At 49.7% G+C, this 27,834-nt stretch overlaps 1 protein-coding gene across 2 annotated transcripts in view; it reads left to right on the top strand.

The window, feature by feature from the left end:
• The first annotated feature begins 3,912 nt into the window (after window positions 1-3,912).
• The window catches only part of LOC147107905 (lysozyme C-like), a 38,527-nt gene continuing 14,605 nt past the window's right edge, over window positions 3,913-27,834 (top strand). Inside the window, exons 1-4 of one of the 2 annotated variants that reach the window (XM_086007290.1) lie at window positions 3,913-4,054; window positions 10,601-10,783; window positions 12,516-12,689; window positions 14,241-14,319. In XM_086007290.1, the coding sequence (XP_085863416.1) occupies window positions 10,654-10,783; window positions 12,516-12,689; window positions 14,241-14,319 (383 nt within the window). In that variant the 5' untranslated portion in view covers window positions 3,913-4,054; window positions 10,601-10,653. Of the gene's footprint in view, window positions 4,055-7,531; window positions 7,731-10,600; window positions 10,784-12,515; window positions 12,690-14,240; window positions 14,320-27,834 lie in introns of those variants that run through there. The other variant, XM_086007291.1, reaches the window with a different exon arrangement.

Here is a 27,834-nt window from a genome sequence, read left to right as displayed (position 1 = left end):
CCTCAGTCCCACTCCCTCCTCCTCCCCTCAGTTCCACTCCCAGCACCTCCCCTCAGTCCCACTCCCTCCTCCTCCCCTCAGTCCCACTCCGCCCTCCTCCCCTCAGTCCCACTCCCCCCTCCTCCCCTCAGTCCACTCCCCCCTCCTCCCCTCAGTCCACTCCCCCCTCCTCCCCTCAGTCCCACTCCCCCCTCCTCCCCTCAGTCCCACTCCCCCCTCCTCCCCTCAGTCCCACTCCTCCCCTCAGTCCCACTCCTCCCTCCTCCCCTCAGTCCCACTCCCCCTCCTCCCCTCAGTCCCACTCCCCCTCCTCCCCTCAGTCCCACTCCCAGCTCCTCCCCTCAGTCCCACTCCCAGCTCCTCCCCTCAGTCCCACTCCCTCCTCCTCCCCTCAGTCCCACTCCGCCCCTCAGTCCCACTCCCCCCCTCAGTCCCACTCCCCCCTCCTCCCCTCAGTCCCACTCCCCCCTCCTCCCCTCAGTCCCACTCCCCCCCTCCTCCCCTCAGTCCCACTCCCCCCTCCTCCCCTCAGTCCCACTCCCCCCTCCTCCCCTCAGTCCCACTCCCCCCTCCTCCCCTCAGTCCCACTCCCCCCTCCTCCCCTCAGTCCCACTCCCCCCTCCTCCCCTCAGTCCCACTCCCCCCTCCTCCCCTCAGTCCCACTCCCCCCTCCTCCCCTCAGCCCCACTCCCCCCTCCTCCCCTCAGTCCCACTCCCCCCCTCCTCCCCTCAGTCCCACTCCCCCCTCCTCCCCTCAGTCCCACTCCCCCCTCCTCCCCTCAGTCCCACTCCCCCCTCCTCCCCTCAGTCCCACTCCCCCCTCCTCCCCTCAGTCCCACTCCCCCCTCCTCCCCTCAGTCCCACTCCCCCCTCCTCCCCTCAGTCCCACTCCCCCTCCTCCCCTCAGTCCCACTCCCCCCTCCTCCCCTCAGTCCCACTCTCCCCTCAGTCCACTCCCCCTCCTCCCCTCAGTCCCACTCCCCCCTCCTCCCCTCAGTCCCACTCCCCCCTCCTCCCCTCAGTCCCACTCCCCCCTCCCCTCAGTCCCACTCCCCCCTCCCCTCAGTCCCACTCCCCCCTCCTCCCCTCAGTCTCACTCCTCCCCTCAGTCCCACTCCTCCCTCCTCCCCTCAGTCCCACTCCCTCCTCCTCCCCTCAGTCCCACTCCCCCTCCTCCCCTCAGTCCCACTCCCAGCTCCTCCCCTCAGTCCCACTCCCCCTCCTCCCCTCAGTCCCACTCCCCCTCCTCCCCTCAGTCCCACTCCCAGCTCCTCCCCTCAGTCCCACTCCCAGCTACTCCCCTCAGTCCCACTCCCAGCTCCTCCCCTCAGTCCCACTCCCTCCTCCTCCCCTCAGTCCCACTCCGCCCCTCAGTCCCACTCCGCCCCTCAGTCCCACTCCCCCCCTCAGTCCCACTCCCCCCTCCTCCCCTCAGTCCCACTCCCCCCTCCTCCCCTCAGTCCCACTCCCCCCTCCTCCCCTCAGTCCCACTCCCCCCTCCTACCCTCAGTCCCACTCCCCCCTCCTCCCCTCAGTCCCACTCCCCTCTCCTCCCCTCAGTCCCACTCCCCTCTCCTCCCCTCAGTCCCACTCCCCCCTCCTCCCCTCAGTCCCACTCCCCCCCTCCTCCCCTCAGTCCCACTCCCCCCCTCCTCCCCTCAGTCCCACTCCCCCCTCCTCCCCTCAGTCCCACTCCCCCCTCCTCCCCTCAGTCCCACTCCCCCTCCTCCCCTCAGTCCCACTCCCCTCCTCCCCTCAGTCCCACTCCCCCTCCTCCCCTCAGTCCCACTCCCCTCTCCACTCCCCTCAGTCCCACTCCCCCCTCCTCCCCTCAGTCCCACTCCCCCCTCCTCCCCTCAGTCCCACTCCCCCCTCCTCCCCTCAGTCCCACTCCCCCCTCCTCCCCTCAGTCCCACTCCCCCCTCCTCCCCTCAGTCCCACTCCTCCCCTCGGTCCCACTCCCCCCTCCTCCCCTCGGTCCCACTCCCCCCTCCTCCCCTCGGTCCCACTCCCTCCTCCTCCCCTCGGTCCCACTCCCTCCTCCTCCCCTCGGTCCCACTCCCTCCTCCTCCCCTCGGTCCCACTCCCTCCTCCTCCCCTCGGTCCCACTCCCTCCTCCTCCCCTCGGTCCCACTCCCCCTCCTCCCCTCGGTCCCACTCCCAGCTCCTCCCCTCGGTCCCACTCCCAGCTCCTCCCCTCGGTCCCACTCCCTCCTCCTCCCCTCGGTCCCACTCCCCCTCCTCCCCTCGGTCCCACTCCCCCTCCTCCCCTCGGTCCCACTCCCCCTCCTCCCCTCGGTCCCACTCCCCCTCCTCCCCTCGGTCCCACTCCCCCTCCTCCCCTCGGTCCCACTCCCCCTCCTCCCCTCGGTCCCACTCCCAGCTCCTCCCCTCGGTCCCACTCCCCCTCCTCCCCTCAGTCCCACTCCCCCTCCTCCCCTCAGTCCCACTCCCCCCTCCTCCCCTCAGTCCCACCCCAGCTCCTCCCCTCAGTCCCACTCCCCCCTCCTCCCCTCAGTCCCACTACCCCCTCCTCCCCTCAGTCCACTCCTCCCTCCTCCCCTCAGTCCACTCCCCCCTCCTCCCCTCAGTCCACTCCCCCCTCCTCCCCTCAGTCCCACTCCCCCCTCCTCCCCTCAGTCCACTCCTCCCTCCTCCCCTCAGTCCACTCCCCCCTCCTCCCCTCAGTCCACTCCCCCCTCCTCCCCTCAGTCCACTCCCCCCTCCTCCCCTCAGTCCCACTCCCCCCTCCTCCCCTCAGTCCCACTCCCCCCTCCTCCCCTCAGTCCCACTCCCCCCTCCTCCCCTCAGTCCCACTCCCCCCTCCTCCCCTCAGTCCCACTCTCCCCTCCTCCCCTCAGTCCCACTCTCCCCTCCTCCCCTCAGTCCCACTCTCCCCTCCTCCCCTCAGTTCCACTCCCCCCTCCTCCCCTCAGTCCCACTCCTCCCTCCTCCCCTCAGTCCCACTCCCCCCTCCGTCCCACTCCCCCTCCTCCCCTCAGTCCCACTCCCTCTCCTCCCCTCAGTCCCACTCCCCCTCCTCCCCTCAGTCCCACTCCCCCTCCTCCCCTCAGTCCCACTCCCCCTCCTCCCCTCAGTCCCACTCCCCCTCCTCCCCTCAGTCCCACTCCCCCTCCTCCCCTCAGTCCCACTCCCCCTCCTCCCCTCAGTCCCACTCCCCCTCCTCCCCTCAGTCCCACTCCCCCTCCTCCCCTCAGTCCCACTCCCCCTCCTCCCCTCAGTCCCACTCCCCCTCCTCCCCTCAGTCCCACTCCCCCTCCTCCCCTCAGTCCCACTCCCCCTCCTCCCCTCAGTCCCACTCCCCCTCAGTCCCACTCCCCCTCCTCCCCTCAGTCCCACTCCCCCTCCTCCCCTCAGTTCCACTCCCCCTCCTCCCCTCAGTTCCACTCCCCTCAGTTCCACTCCCCCTCCTCCCCTCAGTTCCACTCCCCCTCCTCCCCTCAGTTCCACTCCCCCTCCTCCCCTCAGTTCCACTCCCCCTCCTCCCCTCAGTTCCACTCCCCCTCCTCCCCTCAGTTCCACTCCCCCTCCTCCCCTCAGTTCCACTCCCCCTCCTCCCCTCAGTTCCACTCCCCCTCCTCCCCTCAGTCGCACTCCCCCTCCTCCCCTCAGTCGCACTCCCCCTCCTCCCCTCAGTCGCACTCCCAGCTCCTCCCCTCAGTCCCACTCCCCCTCCTCCCCTCAGTCCCACTCCCCCTCCTCCCCTCAGTCCCACTCCCCCTCCTCCCCTCAGTCCCACTCCCCCTCCTCCCCTCAGTTCCACTCCCCCTCCTCCCCTCAGTTCCACTCCCCCTCCTCCCCTCAGTTCCACTCCCCCTCCTCCCCTCAGTTCCACTCCCCCTCCTCCCCTCAGTTCAACTCCCCCTCCTCCCCTCAGCTCCACTCCCAGCTCCTCCCCTCAGTCCACTGCTCCAGGATTATCGAGGACTGCTGTGCATGTGAGCAAGAATTCCCATGAGATCAGGTTGCAAGGCTCTTCAATCACCGAAAGCAGCAGATACAGGAGCAAGGAGCTGGGAGCAGGTCTGAGGAGGTAAGGGAGGAGAGTGCCAGCCTAAACTGATGGTCGAGTCAGGAGTACCAGTTTAAGCTTTTGATGATGCTTTTTGAGAGGGTTTTCTAGGTTGTCAAGTCTGCTTTGCTTCAGTAGAGTTCTACTGCTGTGAGCTCAGGCATTTTGCTGGGCTGGGTAGCGGGAGCTTTACTCTGTATCTAACCCGTGCTGTACCTGCCTGGGAGTGTTTGATGGGACAGTGTAGAGGGAGCTTTACTCTGTATCTAACCCGTGCTGTACCTGCCCTGGGAGTGTTTGATGGGACAGTGCAGAGGGAGCTTTACTCTGTATCTAACCCGTGCTGTACCTGCCCTGAGAGTGTTTGATGGGACAGTGTAGAGGGAGCTTTACTCTGTTTCTAACCCGTGCTGTACCTGCCCTGATAGTGTTTGATGGGACAGTGTAGAGGGAGCTTTACTCTGTATCTAACCCGTGCTGTACCAGCCCTGGGAGTGTTTGATGGGACAGTGTAGAGGGAGCTTTACTCTGTTTCTAACCCGTGCTGTACCTGCCCTGGGTGTGTTTGATGGGGACAGTGTAGAGGGAGCTTTACTCTGTATCTAATCCGTGCTGTACCTGCCCTGAGAGTGTTTGATGGGACACTGTAGAGGGAGATTTGCTCTGTATCTAACCCGTGCTGTACCTGCCCTGGGAGTGTTTGATGGGGTAGTGTAGAGGGAGCTTTACTCTGTATCTAACCTGTGCTGTACCTGCCCTGGGAGTGTTTGATGGGACAGTGTAGAGGGAGCTTTACTCTGTATCTAACCCGTGCTGTACCTGCCCTGGGAGTGTTTGATGGGACAGTGTAGAGGGAGCTTTACTCTGTATCTAACCTGTGCTGTACCTGCCCTGAGAGTGTTTGATGGGACAGTGTAGAGGGAGCTTTACACTGTATCTAACCTGGGCTGCACCTGCCCTGAGAGTGTTTGATGGGACAGTGTAGAGGGAGCTTTACTCTGTATCTAACCCATGCTGTACCTGCCCTGGGAGTGTTTGATGGGGCAGTGTAGAGAACATAAGAATTAGGAGCCGGAGTCGGCTATTTGGCCCTTCAAGCCTGCTCCGCCATTCAATAAGATCATGGCTGATCTTCTACCTGATCTCCACCTTCCCGCACTATCCCCATATCCCTTAGGGTTCCTTAGTATTCAAAAATCTACTTTTTGTTTGATGGGATAGTTTAGAGGGAGCTTTACTCTGTATCTAACCTGTGCTGTACCTGCTCTGGGACTGTTTGATGGGGCAGTGTAGAGAGAGCTTTACTCTGTATCTAACCCGTGCTATACCTGCCCTGGGAGTGTTTGATGGGACAGTGTAGAGGGAGATTTACTCTGTATCTAACCCGTGCTGTACCTGCCCTGGGAGTGTTTGATGGGACAGTGTAGAGGGAGCTTTACTCTGTATCTAACCTGTGCTGTACCTGCCCTGAGAGTGTTTGATGGGACAGTGTAGAGAACATAAGAACACAAGAACATAAGCAGGAGTCGGCTATTTGGCCCTTCAAGCCTGCTCCGCCATTCAATAAGATCATGGCTGATCTTCTACCTGAACTCCACCTTCCCGCACTATCCCCATGTCCCTTGGAGTTCCTTAGATTCAAAATCTACTTTTTGTTTGATGGGACAGTTTAGAGTGAGCTTTACTTTATATCTATCTCGTATTGTACCTGCCTCTACAAAGCTCCTTCTACATTGTTCCATCAGACACTCCCTGATCAGCTATAGCAGATGTACAAGGAACAGAAATAAGAGGTTCCAAGAAAGGGTTCATTATTTCAAACTATTTCAATGCCACATTGCAGATAGTGCTGAGACTGTCCTCTCAGGAATGGTGAGCAAGCAGTACAACTAAGACAATAGGGATTTATTCTTGGTGCCCTCGTGGCTGATAACATTGAATTAAAATCCTTGAGAAAGTGATGGGTAAATGTTTCTGTGAATGCGTTGGAGTTTCGATGACATTTGGCAAGCTGAATCAGATCTGTTAAGGGACTGACAAAAATTAGATTGACTTTCTAGGATTGTCCAGATCACCTGAAGTGGTGCGAACGTGTGCAAGCTTAAGGTCGCAGATAAATCACCGAAATTGCGAGGAATTTTCTGAATATCATTTTGAAGAGGAATGAGCAATGATCAGGAAGATTGCAACTGAAAGTCGAGTGTGGATGACAGAAGACAGGAATCCTAAATCAGTGTATTGTCACTGCGGAACCTGTGGAAAGAGTTGGTATACTTTTACAACAACAGAAAATGTTGGAAACACTCAGCGGGTCAGGCAGCACCGCGGAGAGAGAAACAGAGTTAACGTTTCAGGTCGATGACCCTTGGTCAGAACTGGAAAAAGTTGGAGAAGTAACAGATTTTTAAGCAAGTGTAGGGGCTGGGAAAGGGGGGAGGGGAGGAAAGAACAAAAGGGAAGGTCTGTGATAGGCTGGACAAGTTAAGACTCTAGATGAGGAGTCATCTTTTGTTTCTTAACTTGTCCCATTACCATCTCCTTTTGCCTTGCACCATCATCCCTTTTGTCTCTTAATCTCTCCTGCCTTCCATCCTATCACAGACCTTCCCTTTGTTACTTCTCTAGCTTTTTCCAGTTCTGACCAAGGGTCATCGACCTGAAACGTTAACTCTGTTTCTCTCTCCACGATGCTGCCTGATCCGCTGAGTGTTTCCTGCATTTTCTGTTGTTGTTTCAGATTTCCAGCATCAGTAGTATTTTGCTGTTGTATTTGTATACTTTTTTCAAGTTAGACCACTTACACCAAAAGCATATCAAATGCTACCTTCCATTTTTATAAGCAGGGAGAATTAATTTGGAAGCTGAATGTTACTATTGTACTGCATCAAATAATTCTTGGTAATAGTGACCTTAATATGATTGAGTTTGGATATTAGGTTTGAGAGGGAGAAGGAAGAATCACGAACCAAGCTTTTAAATTTAAAGAAAGAAATACTTGCATTGCTATAGCGCCTTTCGGATGTCCCAAAGTGCTTTACAGCCAATGAAGTACTTTTTGCAGTGTAGTCACTGTTGTAACATAGTAACATAGAGATAGGAACAGGAGTAGGCCATTCGGCCCTTCGAGCCTGCTCCGCCATTCAATGAGATCATGGCTGATCCTCGTCTGAGATCATAGCTGATCTTACCAGTTCAGTACCCCGTCCCCGCCTTTTCTCCGTAACCCTTAATCCCCTTAGCCTTCAGAAATATATCCAATTCTCTCTTGAAAATATTTATTGTATTAGCCTTCACAGCCCTCTGTGGCAGGGAATTCCACAGGCTCACCACTCTTTGAGTGAAGAAATTCTTCCTCATCTCTGTTTTAAATGATTTGCCCGCTATTTTTAGACTGTGGCCCCTGGTTCTGTGCTCCCTGGCCATTGGAAACATTCTCTCTGAATTCAGCCTGTCCAGGCCTGCCATAATTTTATATGTTTCGATGAGATCCCCTCTCAATCTTCTAAACTCCAGTGAGTACAAGCCCAAACTATTTAATCTCTCTTCGTAGGTCATTCCCGCCATTCCAGGTATCAGCCTGGTGAATCGCCGTTGCACTCTTTCCATGGCAAGAACATCCTTCCGCAGATGGGGCGTCCAAAACTGTACACAATACTCCAGATGCGGTCTCACCAGCACCTTGTACAGCTGTAGTAAGGTATCCCTATTCCTATACTCGAACCCCCTTGATATGAAGGCCAACATACCATTTGCCTTCTTAATCGCCTGTTGCACCTGCATGCTCTCCTTCAGTGACTGGTGCACAAGAACACCCAGGTCCCTCTGCACTTCCCCATCTCCCAATCTATTGCCATTTAGATAATAATCTACCCTCCTGTTTTTACCCCCAAAGTGGATAACCTCGCATTTATCCACATTATAGTGCATCTGCCACGTATCCGCCCATTCCCCCAACCTGTCCAAATCGCACTGTAGCCTCCTGACATCCTCATCAGAGCCCACCCCTCCTCCTAGTTTAGTGTCGTCAGCGAATTTGGAAATATTGCATCCAATTCCCTGATCCAGATCATTTATATATATTGTGAACAGCTGGGGTCCCAGGACAGATCCTTGCGGCACCCCGCTGGTCACTGCCTGCCACTCTGAAAACGAGCCGTTTATTCCAACTCTCTGTTTTCTATCCGCCAGCCAGTTCTCTATCCACGTTAATACTTTGCCCCCAATCCCATGAGCCTTAATTTTGCATGACAATCTTTTGTGTGGAACCTTATCGAAGGCTTTCTGGAAGTCAAGGTACACCACATCCACTGGCTCTCCCCCATCTATTTTACCAGTTACTTCCTCAAAAAATTCCAGCAGATTAGTCAAACACGATTTACCCTTTGTAAATCCATGTTGACTCTGTCCGATCCTTTCCCCATTTGTCAAGTGCTCCGCTATTTTATCCTTAATAATGGACTCTAGCATTTTGCCCACAACCGATGTAAGGCTTACTGGTCTATAATTCCCTGCTTTCTCTCTACCCCCCTTTTTAAATATTGGGGTAACATTAGCTACCCTCCAATCCACGGGTACTGTTCCCGAGTCAATGGAGTTCCGGAAGATGATCCTTAGAGCATCTGCTATCTCCAGGGCCACCTCCTTAAGTACCCTAGGATGTAGTTTATCAGGCCCCGGGGATTTGTCGGCCTTCAGTCCCCTCAACTTACCCAACACCATATCCCTAGAGATACTAATTTCTGTCAGCTCCTCCCTCTCATTAGTCCCTATGTTTGCCGATATTCCTGGGAGGTTATTTGTGTCCTCCTTTGTGAATACAGAACCAAAGTATGAGTTTAATTGGTCTGCCATTTCCTTATTCTCCATTATATATTCTCCCGAATCGGACTGCAGGGGACCGACTTGGGATTTTACCAGTCTTTTCCTCCTGATATACCGATAAAATCTTTTGCAGTCTGTCTTTATTTTTGCTGCAAGTTTACTTTCGTATTCTATTTTCCCCTTCCTGATTAATCCCTTTGTCCTCTTCTGCTGTATCCTGTACTGCCCCCAATCTTCCGGTCTGGTGCTTTTTTTTGCCAGTTGATATGCCCTTTTTTTTGATTTTATGCTGTCCCTAATTTCCCTCGTTATCCACGGTTGAGTCACCTTTTTAGGTTTATTTTTATGCCAAACCGGTATAAACATGTTCTGGAATTCTTCCATTCTATCTTTGAATGCTTGCCATTGTCTATCCACTGTCAATCCCCCCAGAAACACCACCCAATCAATCTTACCCAATTCCCGTCTCATACCCTCGTAATTCCCTTTATTTAAGTTCTGGACCTTAGTCTCTGATTCAATTTCCTCACTCTCCATCTCGACTGAGAGCTCGATCATATTATGATCGCTCTGACCCAAGGGGCCTCGTACAAGAAGATTGGTGATAAGTCCCTTCTCATTGCACAATACCCAGTCTAAAATGGCCTGATCTCGAGTCGGCTCCTCGACATATTGGTCCAGATAACCGTCCCGAAAACATTCCAGGAATTCCTCCTCCTCAGAATTTTTACTAATTTGGGTAGTCCAATCAATATGTAAATTAAAGTCACCCATGATGACAGCTGTGCTCTTATCGCACGCTTCTCTAATTTCCCTTTTTATGCCTTCCCTCACCTCCATATTACTATTTGGAGGCCTATATATCACACCCACTAACGTTTTTCTCCCCTTGCTATTTCTCATTTCTACCCATACAGATTCCGTTTCATCCGAGTTAATATCCTTCCTTTCCATTGCATTAATCCCCTCCTTTACCAGCAATGCTACCCCACCTCCCCTACCTTTTTGCCGATCCTTGCTAAATATTGTATAATGAAGGAAACGCAGCAGCCAATTTGTGCACAGCAAGCTCCCACAAACAGCAATGAGATAATGACCAAAAAAACTTGCCAAGGATAGCAAGGCTAACAGCAAAGATTATTATAAATATGTTGAGAAAAAGAGTAAAGAGGAATGTGGGGCCATTATACACTGATGCAGATGAGACCATAATGGATCGTAAGGAAATGGCAGACTTGTTAAATGAGTACCTGATATCCGTTTTGATAGTGGAGAAAGAGGACAAAGTCTCAGTGGAACAAGGGAATCTAAAAATCATTTAAGGTTTGGGACTTTGTGGATTTAAAATAAGTTTTTTAAATGATAGTGGAGAAAGTAATGGGACTTAAGATAGGCGAATTTCCAAGACCTGATGGTTTTTACCCCAGGGGTATTAAAAGAGGAAATCATAAATGCGTTAATCCTAATTTTACAAAGCTCTCTAGATTTAGGAATTGTGCCAATGGGTTGGAAAATTGCAAATGCTACTCCAGTATTTAAGGAGGGAGGGAGAAACCAGGAATAGATTTTCTTTCTCTCTTAGAGAGCGTCACACCAAGCTGGTTTTCACCCATCAAAGCGCACAGCGTAGGCATCGAACCTGGGTCCTTCTGACCCACTTTAACTCTATGTCAGGCCATTGTGGGGGGAATAGGCCTTGTATCATTGTTACATCAAAGATTCAGTCACTTTTTCTTTTCTCCCCAGAGGAACCTTGACAACCAAAAAAAGATACTCCGACCAGAGCCATTACCAGCAGAATGAAGATGCTCATAACTCTGACCATCCTCCTCATGGTCGCAAGTGCCAAAGTCTTTGAAAAGTGCGAGCTAGCCCGCGCTTTCAAGAATGCCGGATTGGACGGTTTTCAGGGGTACAGTCTGAAAGAATGTGAGTCTCTCTAGCTAAAACACAGCCAAGTGGTAATGCCCCATTTAATCCCAACAGTGTCTGTGGTTTCCCCTTGTCCTGATTACTTTGCATGACACTCATTGTGGTTGATGGGTAATAAATTATGCCTTACCACATCCTGAGAACAAATTTATATGTTTTTTAAAAAATTAGGGATATATTCTCTGTTTGCATTAATTAATGTAAACTGGCCAATCTGGACCCGCCTCTATTTTGCTGCTTTCACACCTTCTGAAGTGTCTAATCTGGGAAATGTTTCACTCATCGAGCTGCAAGTGCACGTAGCTTAACTCAAAAGGCCTAACAAACCCCTTTGTACAGACTCGTACAGAGAGAATGGGTTGCATTCTCTTATACATTCACTCCCTCCACCACCGGTGCACCGTAGCTGCAGTGTGTACCATCTACAAGATGCACTGCAGCAACTCGCCAAGGCTTCTTCGGCAGCACCTCCCAAACCCGCGACCTCTACCACCTAGGAGGACAAGGTCAGCAGGCGCATGGGAACACCACCACCTCCAAGCTCCCCTCCAAGTCACACACACCATCCTGACTTGGAAATATATCGCCATTCCTTCATCGTCGCTGGGTCAAAATCCTGGAACTCCCTCCCTAACAGCACTGTGGGAGCACCTTCACCACACGGACTGCAGCGGTTCAAGAAGGTGGCTCACCACCACCTTCTCAAGGGCAACTAGGGATGGGCAATAAATGCTGGCCTTGCCAGCGATGCCCACATCCTAAGAATGGCATTTTTTTTAAAAACCTCTTTTAACCGCCTAACTAGGTAAACGGTGGTGTAGTGATTATGTTACTGAACTAGTAGTCCAGAAGAGACCTGAACTAATAATCCGGAGAGTGTGAGTTTGAGAATTTGAATTCAGTTTAAAGAATCTGGAAATAAAGAGCTGGTATCGGAAAAAGTGACCATGAAGCTGTCGGATTGTCGTAAAAACCCAACTGGTTCACTGATGTCCTTTAGGGAAGGAAACCTGCCGTCCTTACCCGGTCTGGGCCTATATGTTTTTTTATAATTTGTAATATTCATTCTTGGGTATCTGCGTCGCTGGCAGTATTTATAGCCCATGCCGAGTGGATTGCAAAATTGAGATTGATAGATTTTTGTTCAGCAAAGGTATAAGGGTTACGGAACCAAGGTGGGTCAGTGGAGTTAGGATGCAGATCAGCCATGATCTGATTGAATGGCGGAACAGGCTCGAGGGGCTGAATGGCCTTGCTCATCTCTACTTAACTTGTGGTCCTCCAAAACTCTGCTGCCCGTGTCCTAACTTGCACCAAGTCCCGTTCACCCACCACCCCCTGTGCTCGCTGACGTATATTGTCTCCTGGTTAAACAAGCCCTACAACCCTCCGAGATCTCTGCGCTCCTCTAATTCTGACCTCTTGAGTAGCCCCGATTTCAATCGCACCACCATTGGTGGCCGTGCCTTCAGCTGCCTGGGCCCTAAGCTCTGGAATTCCCTCCCTAAAGCTCTCCGCCTCTCTCTCCTTTAAGACGCTCCTTAAAATCTACCTCTTTGACCAAGGTTTTGGTCACCTGCCCTAATTTCTCCTTATGTGGCTCAGTGTCAAATTGTGTTTGATAATTGCTCCTGGGAAGCACCTTGGGACGCTGCACTACGTTAAAGGCGCTATATAAATGGAAGTTGTTGTTGTTGGCGTTGAATGTTTTTTTTGCATTGGTTTCCAGGGGTGTGCACGGCGTTCTATGAAAGCACTTACAACACAGCGGCCATCAACATCAACTGGAACAGTGGAAAAATCATGTCCGTAGACTGCGGCCTGTTTCAGATCAATAGTTTCTGGTGGTGCCTGGACGAGGCGACTCCGGTCACCAAAAGGAACTGCGGCATGAGCTGCTCAGGTAGGTGGGCTCGGTCAGCGCTTCTCCAACCTTTCCTGGTTAAAACGATGGGCGCAGAATTGACCCCAGGTTTCTGAACGGTGGCCGACGCTATCCCCGCCGGAAAAGAAATCGCCTGGAATTCCCTCCCTAAACCCCTCTGCCTCTCTTTTCTCCGTTGGGCTGATTCCCCAATCCATCTTTCCCGGTCACGGATAGGGGTTGCCAACTCCTCCAGGATTGCCCTGGAGTCTCCAGGATTGCCCTGGAGTCTCCGGGAATGATCTCCAGGGCAACTGCTGCGAGCAACACCCGGGGAGAAAAATCATGGAGGGGCGTTAATAAAAACCGTGTGCTTTTGAAAAATTTTCTTGGAACACTTTTGATAATTAGTTATATTAAAAAAAAACATTGGAGAGGGGGGAAAAGGGCCGTTTGACTGAAGTTGTGAATCAGCCAGTCGGGTAATGAAGAGTCTGTTGGCTTCTCGATTGGCCGTGGGAAGGTGGGGCCGCCACGGGGACGGGTGCATGGGGCGACCATTGGGAGGGGCGGGGCTATGGGAGACCAGAGGTCGTGTGATAAAATCTCCAGGAATGTGTCCAACCAGAGTTGGCAACCCGAGTGGGTGAGGGACAGCGATCGCTGGTCGGGGGAGTCCACAGGCCTGCACGGCTTGACGTTCCGCCCACTTAAACTAGCGGAGGGATTTTCCTGTCCTTGTCCACTGCGATCATGAGGGGACGAGCCTCGGCGGCAAAATTGGCGCATCGCCGTTTCCGCAGGGAGTGACTGCAGAAGCTGGCAGTGCGCGCTCAAAACTACGGCGGGTCTGCTCTAATGAGGCAGTGGTGGCAGTTAAGCTGCATTTTCCGTCACCGTCGTCTTGGGTGACGCTGATCGTTATGCCTACTGCAGGCATCCAATGTTGCTAAGCGAGGCGGAAGCCACTACCAAATTTAATGGGTCATTGGAGGCACGCCAGCGGTTAGAGGGTTTATGGGTTGACATTACCTCATTGGCTTCAGGGAGGCGGCCTGGAACTCCCTCCAAAAAATAGGTGTCAGCCGTGGCTCAGTGGGTAGCACTCTCTCGTCTCTGAGTCAGAAGGTTGTGGATTGAAGTCCCACTCCAAAGATTTGAGCACAAACATCTAGGCTGACACTCCAGTGCAGTACTGAAGGAGCGCTGCACTGTCGGAGGTGGCATGTTTTGAAAGAGACGTTAAACCGAGGCCCCGTCTGCTCTCTCAGGTGGACATAAAAGATCCCACAGCATTATTTTGAAGAAGATCAGGGGAGTTCTCCTGGTGTCCTGGCCAATATTTATCCCTCAATCAACATCACTAAAACAGATTATCAGGTCATTATCACATTGCTGTTTGTGGGAGCTGGCTGTGCGCAAATTGGCTGCTGCGTTTCCTACATTACAACAGTGACTGCACTTCAAAAGTACTTCATTGGCTGTAAAGTGCTTTGGGACGTCCTGAGGTCGTGAAAGGCGCTATATAAATGCAAGTTCTTTCTATTTCTTTTTATTATTCTAATATGATGTTTAATATTTTTATTGCAGCTTTTATGGACGATGATCTGACTGATGACATTCAATGTGCCAAGTCCATAGTCACTTTGCATCCTGGAATGAAAGCCTGGTACAATGAAGCCTGCTTTCTGTCTCTGCCCCTAGCTACATCTTTGAATAGATTTAGTTTTTTACGTGGGGTTACATAGGATATACGCACAGAATCAGGCCGTTCGGCCCAACCAGTCCATGCCGGTGTTTATGCTCTACTCGAGCCTCCTCCCGTCTTTCCTCATCTCACTCTATCAGCGTAACCCTCTATTCCCTTCTCCCTCATATGCTTATCTAACCGCCCCTTAAATGCATCTATACTATTCGCTTCAACCACTCCCTGTGGCAGCGAGTTCCACATTCTCAGCACTCTCTGGGTAAAGAAGTTTCTTCTGAATTCCCTATTGGATTTCTTGGTGATTATCTTATATTGATGGCCTTTAGTTTTGCTCTTCCCCACAAGTGGAAACATTCTCTCTGTATCCACTCTATCAAAACCTTTCATAATTTTAAAGACCTCTATTAGGTCACCCCTCAGCCTTCTCTTTTGAGACCCAGCCTGTTTATCCTTTCCTTTCTGGTATCATCCTTGTGAATCTTCTCTGCACCCTCTCCAGTACTTCTCTATCCTTTTTATAATATGGCGACCAGAATTTTACGCAGTACTCCAAGTGTGGTCGAGTCAAGGTTTGATTCGCTAGATTACACTACAATGCATTACTGTCTCAGTCACTCACTCGCTGGTCCCTAGATTACAGTACAATGCATAACAGTCTCAGTCACTCACTCGCTGGTCCCTAGGTTACACTACAATGCATTACTGTCTCAGTCACTCACTCGCTGGTCCCTAGATTACAGTACAATGCATAACAGTCTCAGTCACTCACTCACCGGTCCCTAGATTACACTACAATGCATTGCTGTCTCAGTCACTCACTCGCTGGTCCCTAGATTACAGTACAATGCATTACTGCCTCAGTCACTCACTCACCGGTCCCTAGATTACAGTACAATGCATTACTGTCTCAGTCGCTCACTCGCTGGTCCCTAGATTACAGTACAATGCATTGCTGTCTCAGTCACTCACTCGCTGGTCCCTAGATTACAGAACAATGCATTGCTGTCTCAGTCACTCACTCGCTGGTCCCTAGATTACAGTACAATGCATTACTGTCTCAGTCACTCACTCGCTGGTCCCTAGATTACAGTACAATGCATTACTGTCTCAGTCGCTCACTCGCTGGTCCCTAGATTACAGTACAATGCATTGCTGTCTCAGTCACTCACTCGCTGGTCCCTAGATTACAGTACAATGCATTGCTGTCTCAGTCACTCACTCGCTGGTCCCTAGATTACAGTACAATGCATTACTGTCTCAGTCACTCACTCGCTGGTCCCTAGATTACACTACAATGCATTACTGTCTCAGTCACTCACTCACTCACCGGTCCCTAGATTACACTACAATGCATTACTGTCTCAGTCACTCACTCGCTGGTTCCTAGATTACACTACAATGCATTACTGTCTCAGTCACTCACTCGCTGGTCCCTAGATTACACTACAATGCATTGCTGTCTCAGTGTCTCAGTCACTCACTCGCTGGTCCCTAGATTACAGTACAATGCATTACTGTCTCAGTCACTCACTCGCTGGTCCCTAGGTTACAGAACAATGCATTACTGCCTCAGTCACTCACTCGCCGGTCCCTAGATTACAGAACAATGCATTACTGCCTCAGTCACTCACTCGCTGGTCCCTAGATTACAGAACAATGCATTACTGTCTCAGTCACTCACTCACTGGCCCCTCGATTACGGTGCAATTTTATACTTTTGAAGAAGTTAAACTTGTGCAAATTATATATAAACAAATCTCAAATTGGCATGATGAAAAAACATTTTTAAATGAGACCCCGAGGTCCAGAATGGAGGACATCACCAAGGCCGAAAATTGTAACAGAGAAAATCAGAAAATAGTGATCAGGTGACGCCAAACGGCTTTTCAGAATGAGTTAGAGGAAGAGACTCTTGATTTCAACGTAGAGCGAATGTAGGGATTCCAGGGAGGGAGAGCATGCAGGACAGCAAGAGAGGGCAGTACAAGGGAAGTAATGATCAATAGCCAAGTGATCATAAAGAGAGGGTAAGATTCAAATGGAAGGAGGGATAGAGGGAGTGAGAGTGAGAAAAAGAGATTGTGTGAGGCGAGAGAGTGAGAGAGAGCTGAGAGAGTTTATGAGTATGAGTGAGAGAGGGTGTTTGAGAGTGTGAGGGTGTGTGTGAGAGAGAATGAGTGTGTGTGAGAATGATCAAGAAAGAGAGTGTGTGTGAGAGAGAGAGAGCGTGTGAGAGCGTGTGAGAGTGTGAGAGAGTGAGAGTGTGTGAGAGTGAGAGTGTGTGAGAGTGAGAGTGTGTGAGAGAGAGAGAGTGTGTGAGAGAGAGAGTGTGTGAGAGTGAGGGAGTGTGTGAGAGAGAGAGAGTGTGAGAGAGAGAGAGTGTGAGTGTGAGAGTGAGGGAGTGTGTGAGAGAGAGAGTGTGTGAGAGTGAGGGAGTGTGAGAGAGAGAGAGAGTGTGAGAGTGAGGGAGTGTGTGAGAGAGAGAGAGTGTGTGAGAGTGAGGGAGTGTGTGAGAGTGAGGGAGTGTGTGAGAGTGAGGGAGTGTGTGAGAGTGAGGGAGTGTGTGAGAGTGAGGGAGTGTGTGAGAGTGAGGGAGTGTGAGAGTGAGGGGGTGTGTGAGAGAGAGAGAGTGTGAGAGTGAGGGGGTGTGTGAGAGAGAGAGAGTGAGAGTGAGAGAGTGTGTGAGAGTGTGAGAGTGAGGGAGTGTGTGAGAGAGAGAGAGTGTGAGAGTGAGGGAGTGTGTGAGAGAGAGAGTGTGAGAGTGAGGGAGTGTGTGAGAGAGAGTGTGAGAGTGAGGGAGTGTGTGAGAGTGAGGGAGTGTGTGAGAGTGTGTGTGAGAGTGAGGGAGTGTGAGAGAGAGAGTGTGAGAGTGAGGGAGTGTGAGAGAGAGAGAGTGTGAGAGTGAGGGAGTGTGTGAGAGAGAGAGAGAGTGTGAGAGTGAGGGAGTGTGTGAGAGAGAGAGAGTGTGAGAGTGAGGGAGTGTGTGAGAGAGAGAGAGTGAGAGTGAGGGAGTGTGTGTGAGAGAGAGAGTGAGAGTGAGGGAGTGTGTGAGAGAGAGAGAGTGTGAGAGTGAGGGAGTGTGTGTGAGAGAGAGAGAGAGTGAGGGAGTGTGTGAGAGAGAGAGAGTGTGAGAGTGTGAGAGTGAGGGAGTGTGTGAGAGAGAGTGTGAGAGTGAGGGAGTGTGTGTGAGAGAGAGAGAGTGAGGGAGTGTGTGAGAGAGAGAGAGAGTGAGAGTGTGAGAGTGAGGGAGTGTGTGAGAGTGAGAGTGAGGGAGTGTGTGAGAGAGAGAGAGAGTGAGAGTGTGAGAGCGAGGGAGTGTGTGAGAGAGAGAGTGAGGGAGTGTGTGAGAGAGAGAGTGTGAGAGTGTGAGAGAGAGAGAGTGTGTGAGAGTGAGGGAGTGTGTGTGAGAGAGAGAGAGAGTGTGAGAGTGAGGGAGTGTGTGAGAGAGAGAGAGAGTGTGAGTGTGTGAGAGTGAGGGAGTGAGAGAGAGTGTGTGAGAGTGAGGGAGTGTGTGAGAGAGAGAGAGAGTGTGAGAGTGAGGGAGTGTGTGAGAGAGAGAGAGTGTGAGAGTGTGAGAGTGAGGGAGTGTGTGAGAGAGAGAGAGTGTGAGAGTGAGGGAGTGTATGAGAGAGAGAGAGTGTGAGAGTGAGGGAGTGTGTGAGAGAGAGAGAGAGTGTGAGAGTGAGGGAGTGTGTGAGAGAGAGTGTGAGAGTGAGGGAGTGTGTGAGAGAGAGAGAGAGAGTGTGAGAGTGAGGGAGTGTGTGAGAGAGAAATGAATTGGCAAAACTACTTGAACAATCTACAGCACCCGGCCTCACCCTATATGAATCCAAGGTTAAATTCCTCCTCTATGCAGACGACCTGGTTCTGCTGTCACCAACTAAGGAGGGTCTACAGCAGAACCTGGATCTGCTGGAGTCGTACTGCCAGACTTGGGCCCTGACAATAAATCCCAAAAAACCCAAAGTCGTTGTGTTCCAGCAAAGATCCAGACCTCAGGGACCCAAATTAAATTTCACAATAGGAACAACCAAAATTGAACAAACCACTAACTACACATACTTGGGCTTAAAAATCAGTTCTACGGGAAACTTCAAACTGGCTGTGAATGAACTGAAAGAGAAAGCAAGAAGGGCTTTCTATGCCATTAAAAAATCAATCCAAATAGAAATCCCAATTAGCATTTGGCTAAAAATTTTCAAATCAGTAATCGAACCAATTGCACTCTATGGCAGTGAGGTATGGGGACCGCTAACACAACAAGAATTTGCAAAATGGGACAAACACCCAATTGAGATCCTACATGCAGAATTCTGTAAAAGTATCCTCCGGACTCAAAGGAAAACAGTAAACAATGCATGCAGGGCGGAACTAGGCCAATATCCATTAATAATCACTATCCAAAAAAGAGCCACCAAATTTTGGAATCACCTACAAATGAGCAACTACCAATGCTATCACTACGCCGCCCTGAAATGCCAAGAGATGACCATAAAGAAGAATACCCTCAGTCAACTAGTCCTGGGACTCAGTGAAGTAACTACTAACACTACTAACAATAACCAGCCCCAGGACAGTGACAGCGTAACACAAAGAATCCGACCCAACACAATCGTCGCTAAGCAAAAGGAAAAATATCTGACATATTGGGCAGAAACAACAAAAACCCAAAGCAAACTCAATTGCTACTTGGCCCTAAACAGACAATACAACATAGTTGATTACCTGACCATGGTAAAGGATAACAAACTGAGAAAAACCTTGACAAGGTACAGACTTAGCGAACATAGCCTAGCGATCGAAAAAGGCAGACACAGGCAGACCAGGCTGCCAAGAGAGGACAGGATATGCTCTCACTGCAGTCAGGGAGTAGTGGAGACAGAGATGCACTTCCTCACGGCCTGTGGAAAATATCAGGGCATCAGGGAGAATTTCTACCAAAAATTCTCACAAAAATGCCCTGAATTCAGAAATCTGAATGACAACCAAAAACTCCCATACCTACTGGGGGAGGAGAGAAGCTGTGTAGCACTGGCAGCACACTATGTTACAGCTTGCCATGAACAGAGGGACAACCAGTAAACTAAGAAAAGAGTATATATAAATAATGCGAATGTATATTTATACACTCAGGGATATACCTGTTTATACACTGTATGAATAGAACTGCGTTTATGTGTTCAACCATGAATGTATTTTGATGCTTTGGCAACATAAGATGTACCTTATCATGCCAATAAAGCGATTTGAATTTGAATTTGAATTTGAGTGTGTGAGAGAGAGAGTGTGAGAGAGTGAGAGTGTGTGAGTGAGGGAGTGTGTGAGAGAGAGAGTGTGTGAGAGTGAGGGAGTGTGTGAGAGAGAGAGAGTGTGAGAGTGAGGGAGTGTGTGTGAGAGAGAGAGAGTGTGAGAGTGAGGGAGTGTGTGAGAGAGTGTGTGAGTGAGGGAGTGTGAGAGAGAGTGTGAGTGAGGGAGTGTGTGAGAGAGAGTGTGTGAGAGTGAGGGAGTGTGTGAGAGAGAGAGAGTGTGAGAGTGAGGGAGTGTGTGTGAGAGAGAGAGAGTGTGAGAGAGAGGGAGTGTGTGAGAGAGAGAGTGTGTGAGAGTGTGAGAGTGAGGGAGTGTGTGAGAGAGAGAGTGTGTGAGAGTGTGTGAGTGAGGGAGTGTGTGAGAGAGAGAGAGTGTGTGAGAGTGAGGGATTGTGAGAGAGAGAGTGTGAGAGTGAGGGAGTGTGTGAGAGAGAGAGTGTGAGAGTGAGGGAGTGTGTGAGAGAGAGAGAGAGTGTGAGAGTGAGGGAGTGTGTGAGAGAGAGAGAGTGAGGGAGTGTGTGAGAGAGAGAGAGTGAGGGAGTGTGAGTGAGGGAGTGTGTGAGAGAGAGAGAGTGTGTGAGAGTGTGAGAGAGTGAGAGTGTGAGTGAGGGAGTGTGTGAGAGAGAGAGTGTGTGAGAGAGAGAGTGTGAGAGTGTGTGAGTGAGGGAGTGTGTGAGTGAGGGAGTGTGTGAGAGAGAAAGAGTGTGTGAGAGTGAGGGAGTGAGGGAGTGTGAGAGAGTGAGAGTGTGTGAGTGAGGGAGTGTGTGAGAGAGAGAGTGTGTGAGAGAGAGAGTGTGAGAGTGAGGGAGTGTGTGAGAGAGAGAGTGTGAGAGTGTGTGAGTGAGGGAGTGTGAGAGAGAGAGAGAGTGTGAGAGTGAGGGAGTGTGTGAGAGAGAAAGAGTGTGAGAGTGAGGGAGTGAGGGAGTGTGAGAGTGAGGGAGTGTGTGAGAGAGAGACAGAGTGTGAGAGTGAGGGAGTGTGTGAGAGAGAGAGTGTGTGAGAGTGTGAGAGAGAGAGTGTGTGAGAGAGAGAGTGTGAGAGTGAGGGAGTGTGTGAGAGAGAGTGTGAGAGTGAGGGAGTGTGTGAGAGAGAGAGTGTGAGAGTGAGGGAGTGTGTGAGAGAGAGAGAGTGAGTGTGAGAGAGCGTGAGAGAGTGTGAGAGAGTGAGAGAGTGTGAGAGAGTGAGAGAGAGTGAGAGTGTGTGAGTGAGGGAGTGTGTGAGAGAGCGAGAGTGAGTGAGAGTGTGTGAGAGAGAGAGAGAGAGAGAGTGTGTGAGAGAGTGAGAGTGTGAGTGAGGGAGTGTGTGAGAGAGCCTGAGAGTCTGAGAGTGTGAGAGTGTGAGAGAGTGAGAGAGTGAGAGTGTGTGAGTGTGTGAGTGAGGGAGTGTGTGAGTGAGGGAGTGTGTGAGTGAGGGAGTGTGTGAGAGTGTGAGTGAGAGAGAGTGTGTGAGAGTGTGAGAGTGTGTGAGAGAAAGAGAGTGTGAGAGAGAGAGAGTGTGAGAGTGTATGAGTGAGAAAGAGTGAGTGTGAGAGTGAGATTGTGTGAGAGTGAAAGAGAGTGTGTGAGAGTGAGAATGATCAAGAAAGAGAGTGTGTGAGAGAGCGTGTGTGAGAGAGCATGTGAGAAGGTGCAAGAAAGTGAGTGAGAGACTGAGAGGGTGTTTGAGAGAGTGAGAATAAGCGAAAGAGTGTATGAGTGAGAGTATGAGAGGGTGAGAGAGTCAGAGAGTGTGAGAGTGAGGGAGTGTGAGAGAGTATGTGTGAGAGAGTGAGAATGAGCGAGCGAGAGTGTGAGAGAGAGAGCATGTGAGAGAGAGAGTGTGCGAGGGAGTGTGAGAATGAGCGAGAAAGAGAGTGAGATTGTGTGTGAGAGCGTGTGTGACAGTGAGAATGAGCAAGAGTGTGTGAGAGTGAGAGTGAGGGAGTGTGTGAGAGAGAAAGAGTGTGTGAGAATGTGAGAGTGAGGGAGTGTGAGAGTGAGGGAGTGTGTGAGAGAGAGAGTGTGTGAGAGTGTGAGAGAGAGAGTGTGTGAGAGTGAGGGAGTGTGAGAGAGAGAGTGAGAGTGTGAGAGTGAGGGAGTGTGTGAGAGAGAGAGTGTGAGAGTGTATGAGTGAGAAAGAGTGAGTGTGAGAGTGAGATTGTGTGAGAGTGAAAGAGAGTGTGTGAGAGTGAGAATGATCAAGAAAGAGAGTGTGTGAGAGAGCGTGTGAGAAAGTGCAAGAAAGTGAGTGAGAGACTGAGAGGGTGTTTGAGAGAGTGAGAATAAGCGAAAGAGTGTGTGAGTGAGAGTATGAGAGGGTGAGAGAGTCAGAGAGTGTGAGAGTGAGGGAGTGTGAGAGAGTATGTGTGAGAGAGTGAGAATGAGCGAGCGAGAGTGTGTGAGAGAGTGAGAGCATGTGAGAGAGAGAGTGTGCGAGGGAGTGTGTGAGAATGAGCGAGAAAGAGTGAGATTGTGTGTGAGAGCGTGTGTGACAGTGAGAATGAGCAAGAGTGTGTGAGAGAGTGTGAGAGAGAGAGAGTGAGAGTGTGAAAGAGTATGTAAGAGTGAGTGAGAATGAGCAAAAAAGTGAGTGTATGAGAGTGAGAGAGTGGGTGAGAGTAAGAGTGTGTGAGAGTGATTGGGAGAGTGCAAAAGAGAGAGTGCGAGAGGGAGTGTAAGAGTGAGAGAGTGTGTGAGAGTGAGTGTGTGAGAGAGCGTGAATGAGCGAGAGTGTAAGAGAATGTGAGAGAGAGAGTGAGTGACTGTAAGTGAGAGTGTGGGAGAGAGTGCGAGAGAGAATGTGAGAGAGAGCGTGTGAGAGATTAAGGGAGTTAGTGAGAGAGTGTGTGAGAGGGAGAATAAGCGAGAGTGAGTGAGTGTGTGTGAGAGTGTGAGAAAGACTGAGAGAGTGAGAATGAGCGAAAGAGTGTGTGTGAGTGAGTGAGAATTAGCGAGAAAGTGAGTGTGTGAGAGTGAGAGAGTGGGTGAGAGAGAGAGTGCTAGTGTGATTGGGAGAATGTGAAAGAGAGCACGAGTGTGTGTGAGAGTGAGTGTGTGAGAGAGTGAGAATGAGCGAGAGAGAGAGAGAGTGAGAGAGTGCGAGAGAGTGCGAGAGACAATGCGAGATAGTATGAGAGAGAGCGTGAGAGAGATTGAGTTAGTGAGCGAGTATGCGAGAGGGAGAATGAGCGAGAGTGAGAGTGTGTGAGAAAGTGTGTGAGTGAGAATGAGCGAAGGAGTGTGTGTCAGTGAGTGTGTCACAGTGTGTGAGAGAGTGTGAGAATGAGCAAGAAATAGAGTGAGAGAGTGAGTATGTGTGAGTGTATGAGTGAGAGAGTGAGAGAGTGTGCGAGAGAGAGTGCGTGAGAGAGTGTGTGTGTGAGAATGAGCGAGAAAGAGAGTGGGTGAGAGTATGTGAGATAGTGTGAGAGAGTGTGTGAAAGAGTGAGAGTGTGTGCAAGAGAGAGAGAGAGAATGAGAGTGTGTGAGAGAGAGAGAGTGTGAAAGAGTGTGTGAGAGAGTGAGTGAGAATGAGTGAGAAAGTGAGTGTGAGAGTGAGAGTGTGATTGAGAGTGCAAGAGGGTGTGTGAGAGTGAGTGTGCAAGAGAGTGAGAATGAGCGAGAAAGAGAGTGCGTTTATGTGCGAGGGAGTGCAAGAGAGTGTGAGAATGAGCTTGAGAAAGAGTGTGAGAGACAGAGCGAGAGAGAGCAAGAGTGAGTGTGAGAGTGAGTGTGAGAGTGAGTGTGAGAGTGAGTGTGAGAGTGAGTGTGAGAGTGAGTGTGAGAGTGAGTGTGAGAGTGAGTGTGAGAGAGTGAGAGAGTGTGTGAGAGAGTGAGAATGAGCAAAATAGTGTGTGAGAGTGAGAGAGAGAGTGTTTGAGAGAGCGAGGCAGTGAGTGAGAATGAGCGAGAAAGAGTGTGTGTCAGAGAGTAAGTGAGAGTGAGCGAGAAAGAGAGTGTGTCAGAGAGTGAGCGAGAAAGAGAGTGTGTGAGAGTATGAGAGAGTGAGAGAATGAATGAGAGAGTGTGAGAGAGGCTGAGCCTTCACAGCCCTCTGGGGCAGAGAATTCCAAAGATTCATAACCCTCTGAGTGAAGAAATTCTTGCTCATCTCGATCTTAAATGACCGACCCCTTATCCTGAGACTATGCCCCCTAGTTCTAGACACTCCAGCCAGGGGGAAACAACCTCTCAGCATCTACCCTGTCAATCCCCCTCAGAATCTTATATGTTTCAATGAGATCACCTCTCATTCTTCTAAACTCCAGAGAGTATCGGCCCATTCTACTCAATCTCTCATCGTAGGACAGCCCTCTCACCCCGGGGATCAGTCTAGTGAACCTTTGCTGCACCGCCTCCAAGGCAAGTATATCCTTCGTTAAATAAGGAGACCAGAACTGTGCACAGTACTCCAGGTGTGGTCTCACCAAGACCCTGTACAATTGTAACAAGACTTCCTTACTCTTATACTCCAACCCCCTTGCAATAAAGGCCAACATTTACCTTCCTTATTGTTTGCTGTACCTGCATGCTAGCTTTCTGTGTTTCTTGTACGGGGACATCTAAATCTCTCTGAACACCAACATTTGAAAGTTTCTCACCATTTAAAAAATATTCTGTTTTTTTATTCTTCCTACCAAAGTGAGTAACCTCACACTTCCCTACATTAGACTCCATCTTACTGCCCACTCACTCAGTCTATCTATATCCCTTTGCAGACTCTTTGTGTTCTCCTCACAGCTTACTGTCCCACCTAGCTTTGTATCATCAGCAAACTTGGATACATTACACTCGGTCCCTTCATCTAGGTCATTAATATAGATTGTAAATAACTGAGGCCCCAACACTGGTCCTTGCGGCACCCCACTAGTTACAGCCTGCCAACCTGAAAAAGATTCATTTATCCCTACTCTCTGTTTTCTGTCCGTTAATCAATCCTCTATCCATGCTACTATATTACCCCCCAACCCCATGAACCCTAATCTTGCGTAATAACCTTTTATGTGGCACCTTATCGAATGCCTTTTGGAAATCCAAATATACTACATCCACTGGTTCCCCTTTATCTACCCTGCTAGTTATATCCTCAAAAAACTCTAATAAATTTGTCAAACACGATTTCCCTTTCATAAAACCATGTTGATTCTGCCTAATCATGTTATGATTTTCTAAGTGCCCTGATACCACTTCCTTAACAATAGATTCCAGCATTTTCCCGACGACTGATGTCAGGCTAACTGGTCTGGAGTTTCCTGTTTTCTCTCTCCCTCCTTTCTTGTGTTACATTTGCTACCTTCCAATCTGCTGGGACTGTTCTAGAATCTAGGGAATTTTGGAAGATCAAAACCAATGCACCCACTATCTCTTCAGCCACCTCTTTTAGAACCCTAGGATGTAGGCCGTCAGGTCATGGGGATTTGTCGGCTTTTAGTCCCATTAGTTCCTCTAGTACTTTTTCTCTACTTATATTAATTACGTTAAGTTCCTCACCCTCATTAGACCCTTGGTTCCCCACCATTTTTGGTATGCTTTTTGTGTCTTCTACTGTGAAGACAGATACAAAATATTTGTTTAACGTTTCTGCCATTTCCTTATTCCCCATAATAATTTCTCCTGTCTCAGCCTCTGAGGGACCAATGTTTACTTTTGCTACTCTTTTCCTTTTTACATACTTGTAGAAACTCTTACAATCTGCTTTTATATTTCTTGCTAGTTTTCACTCATATTCTATTTCTTCCCTTTCTATCAATTTTTTGGTCAACCCTTGCTGGTTTTCTGAAACTCTCCCAATCCTTAGGCTTACTATTATTCTTTGCAACATTATAAGCTTCTTCTTTCAATCTAATGCTATCCTTAACTTCTTTAGTTAGCCATGGTTGGATCACTTTTCCCATGGAGTTTTGTTTCTCAATGGAATGTATTTTTGTTGAGAATTATGAAATATTTCTTTAAATGCTGGCCTCTGCTTATCTACCGCTATACCTTTTAATCTATTTTTCCAATCTACTTTAGCCAACTCGCCCCTCATACCTATGTAATTGGCTTTATTTAAGTTTAAGACTCTAGTTTCGGACTTAGGCAAGTCACTCTCAAAATTAACGTGAATTTCTATCATATTATGATCACTTTGCCCCAGAGGATCCTTTACTATGAGATTGCTAATTAACCCTGTCTCATTACACAATACAAGATCTAAAATAGCCTGTTCCCTGGTTGGTTCCATGATGTGTTGTTCTAGGAAACTGTCCTGAATGCATTCCATAAACTTGTCCTCCAGACTACCTTTGCCAATTTGATTTGTCTAGTCTATATGAAGATTAAAGTCGCCAAGATTATTGAATTACCTTTGTTGCAAGCTCCTACTATTTCTTGATTAATATTCTGTCCAATGGTTTAGCTACTGTTAGGGGGCCTATATACTACTCCTACCAGTGTTTTCTGCCCCTTGTTATTCCTTATCTCCACCCATACTGATTCTACTTCCTGATCTTCTGAGCCGAGATCCTTTCTCGCTACTGTCCTTATGTCATCCTTTATTATCAGGGCTACTCACCCTTTTTCATTCTGCCGGTCTTTTCGAAATGTCAAGTACCCTGGAACATTTAGTTCCCAACCTTGGCCACCTTGCAACCATGTCTCTGTAATGGCTATTAGATCAAACCCATTTATCTGCATTTGTGCCACTAGCTCATCTATCTTGTTACAAATGCTTCGTGCATTCAGATAAAGAGCCTTTACTTCAATGTTTTTTACCATTATTCCCTGCTTTGACCTTATTCTCTGCTGCACTGCTACCATTAAACTTTCTGACCCTTCCTGTCACACTCTGCTTAGATGGCCCCCTGTACCACAGTGCCATGGTCAGTTTGCCCATCCTCCCTGCAGTCCTTTTCCTCATCTATATAGGTAGAAAGTACCTCATACCTGTTGGACAAGGTCCAGGGCTGAGGCTCCTTCATCACTACATCGTGGGTCCCCATACCTTCCTGACTTGCAGTCACACCCTCCTGTCCTGACCACTGACCAACTCTAAAGTACTACTTAACCTAAAGGGTGTGACTGCCTCCTGGAACAAAGTGTCCAGGTAACTCTCCCCCTCCCTGATGCATTGCAATGTCTGCAGCTCGTACTCCAGTTCAGCAACTCTGAGCCGAAGTCCCTCGAGTTGCAGACACTTACTGCAGATGTGGTTGCTCGGGATCACGATGCTCTCCACAGACTCCCACATGTTGCAGATACGACACACCACCTGCCCTGCCATCTCTAACCTTGTTTTATTTATTAATTAATTAGTTAAAGATTTTATTCAATTGATATTTTAGGTTTATTGTTTGATGATTTAATTTAAGTTATTAATCTAATAAGTACTAGCAAGTTACAGTTTCTCAGCTCTTAATTTAAACCCCTTCCCTAACTTAGAGAGCAAAAAGAGCTGTAATACTCACCAACCAATCACCTGCTCTCCTGTGACATCACTCTTTGATGTTGTTTTTGAATCAGAGCCTCGCATTGCCTCTGCTTTAATTCAGCTCCGCTCTTGGGCTGCTCGTTATCCTCTCGCCACTGCCGCTGCTTTAATTCAGGGCTGCTCTCGGGCCGCTCTTTATCCTCTCGCCACTGCCGCTGTGAGACAGTGTGAAAGTGTGTGTGAGAGAGAGAGTGTGCGAGAGTGTGCGAGAGTGTGCGAGAGTGTGCGAGAGTGTGCGAGAGTGTGCGAGTGTGAGAGTGTGTGAGTGTGAGAATGTGTAAGAGTGTGAAAGAGAGAGAGTGAAAATGAGTGAGAGTGTGTATGAGAGAGTGAGAGCGTGTGAGAGAGAGAGTGAGAGTGTTAAAGAGTGTGTGTGAGAGAGAGTGAGAATGAGCGAGAAAGTGAGTGTGTGAGAGAGTCAAACAGAGTGAAAGAGTGAGAGTGTGTGAGAGTGAGAGTGTGAAAGTGTGTGAGAGAGTGAGAATGAGTGAGAGAAGAATGTGTGTGACGGTGAGAGAGTGAGTGAGTGAGAGAGTGTGAGAGCGAGAGAAAGATTGAGAGAGTGTTTGAGAGAGTGAGTGTGAATGAGCGAGAGAGAGAGTGTGTGAGTGAGATTGTGTGTGAGAGTGAGAGTGTTGTGAGGGAGTGTGTGAGAGAGTGAGAGAGCGAGTGAGTGAGTGAGAAAGAGAATGTTAGAGAGTGAGACAGTGTGAGAGAGAGTGTG

This window comes from Somniosus microcephalus, chromosome 14 (genome assembly GCF_052327205.1).
Source record: "Somniosus microcephalus isolate GS21.2 chromosome 14, FLI_Smic_1.0, whole genome shotgun sequence".
NCBI classification, from domain to species: domain Eukaryota; kingdom Metazoa; phylum Chordata; class Chondrichthyes; order Squaliformes; family Somniosidae; genus Somniosus; species Somniosus microcephalus.
Note: the sequence above shows the minus strand (reverse complement) of the source record. Positions and strands in the feature narration are given on the sequence as shown.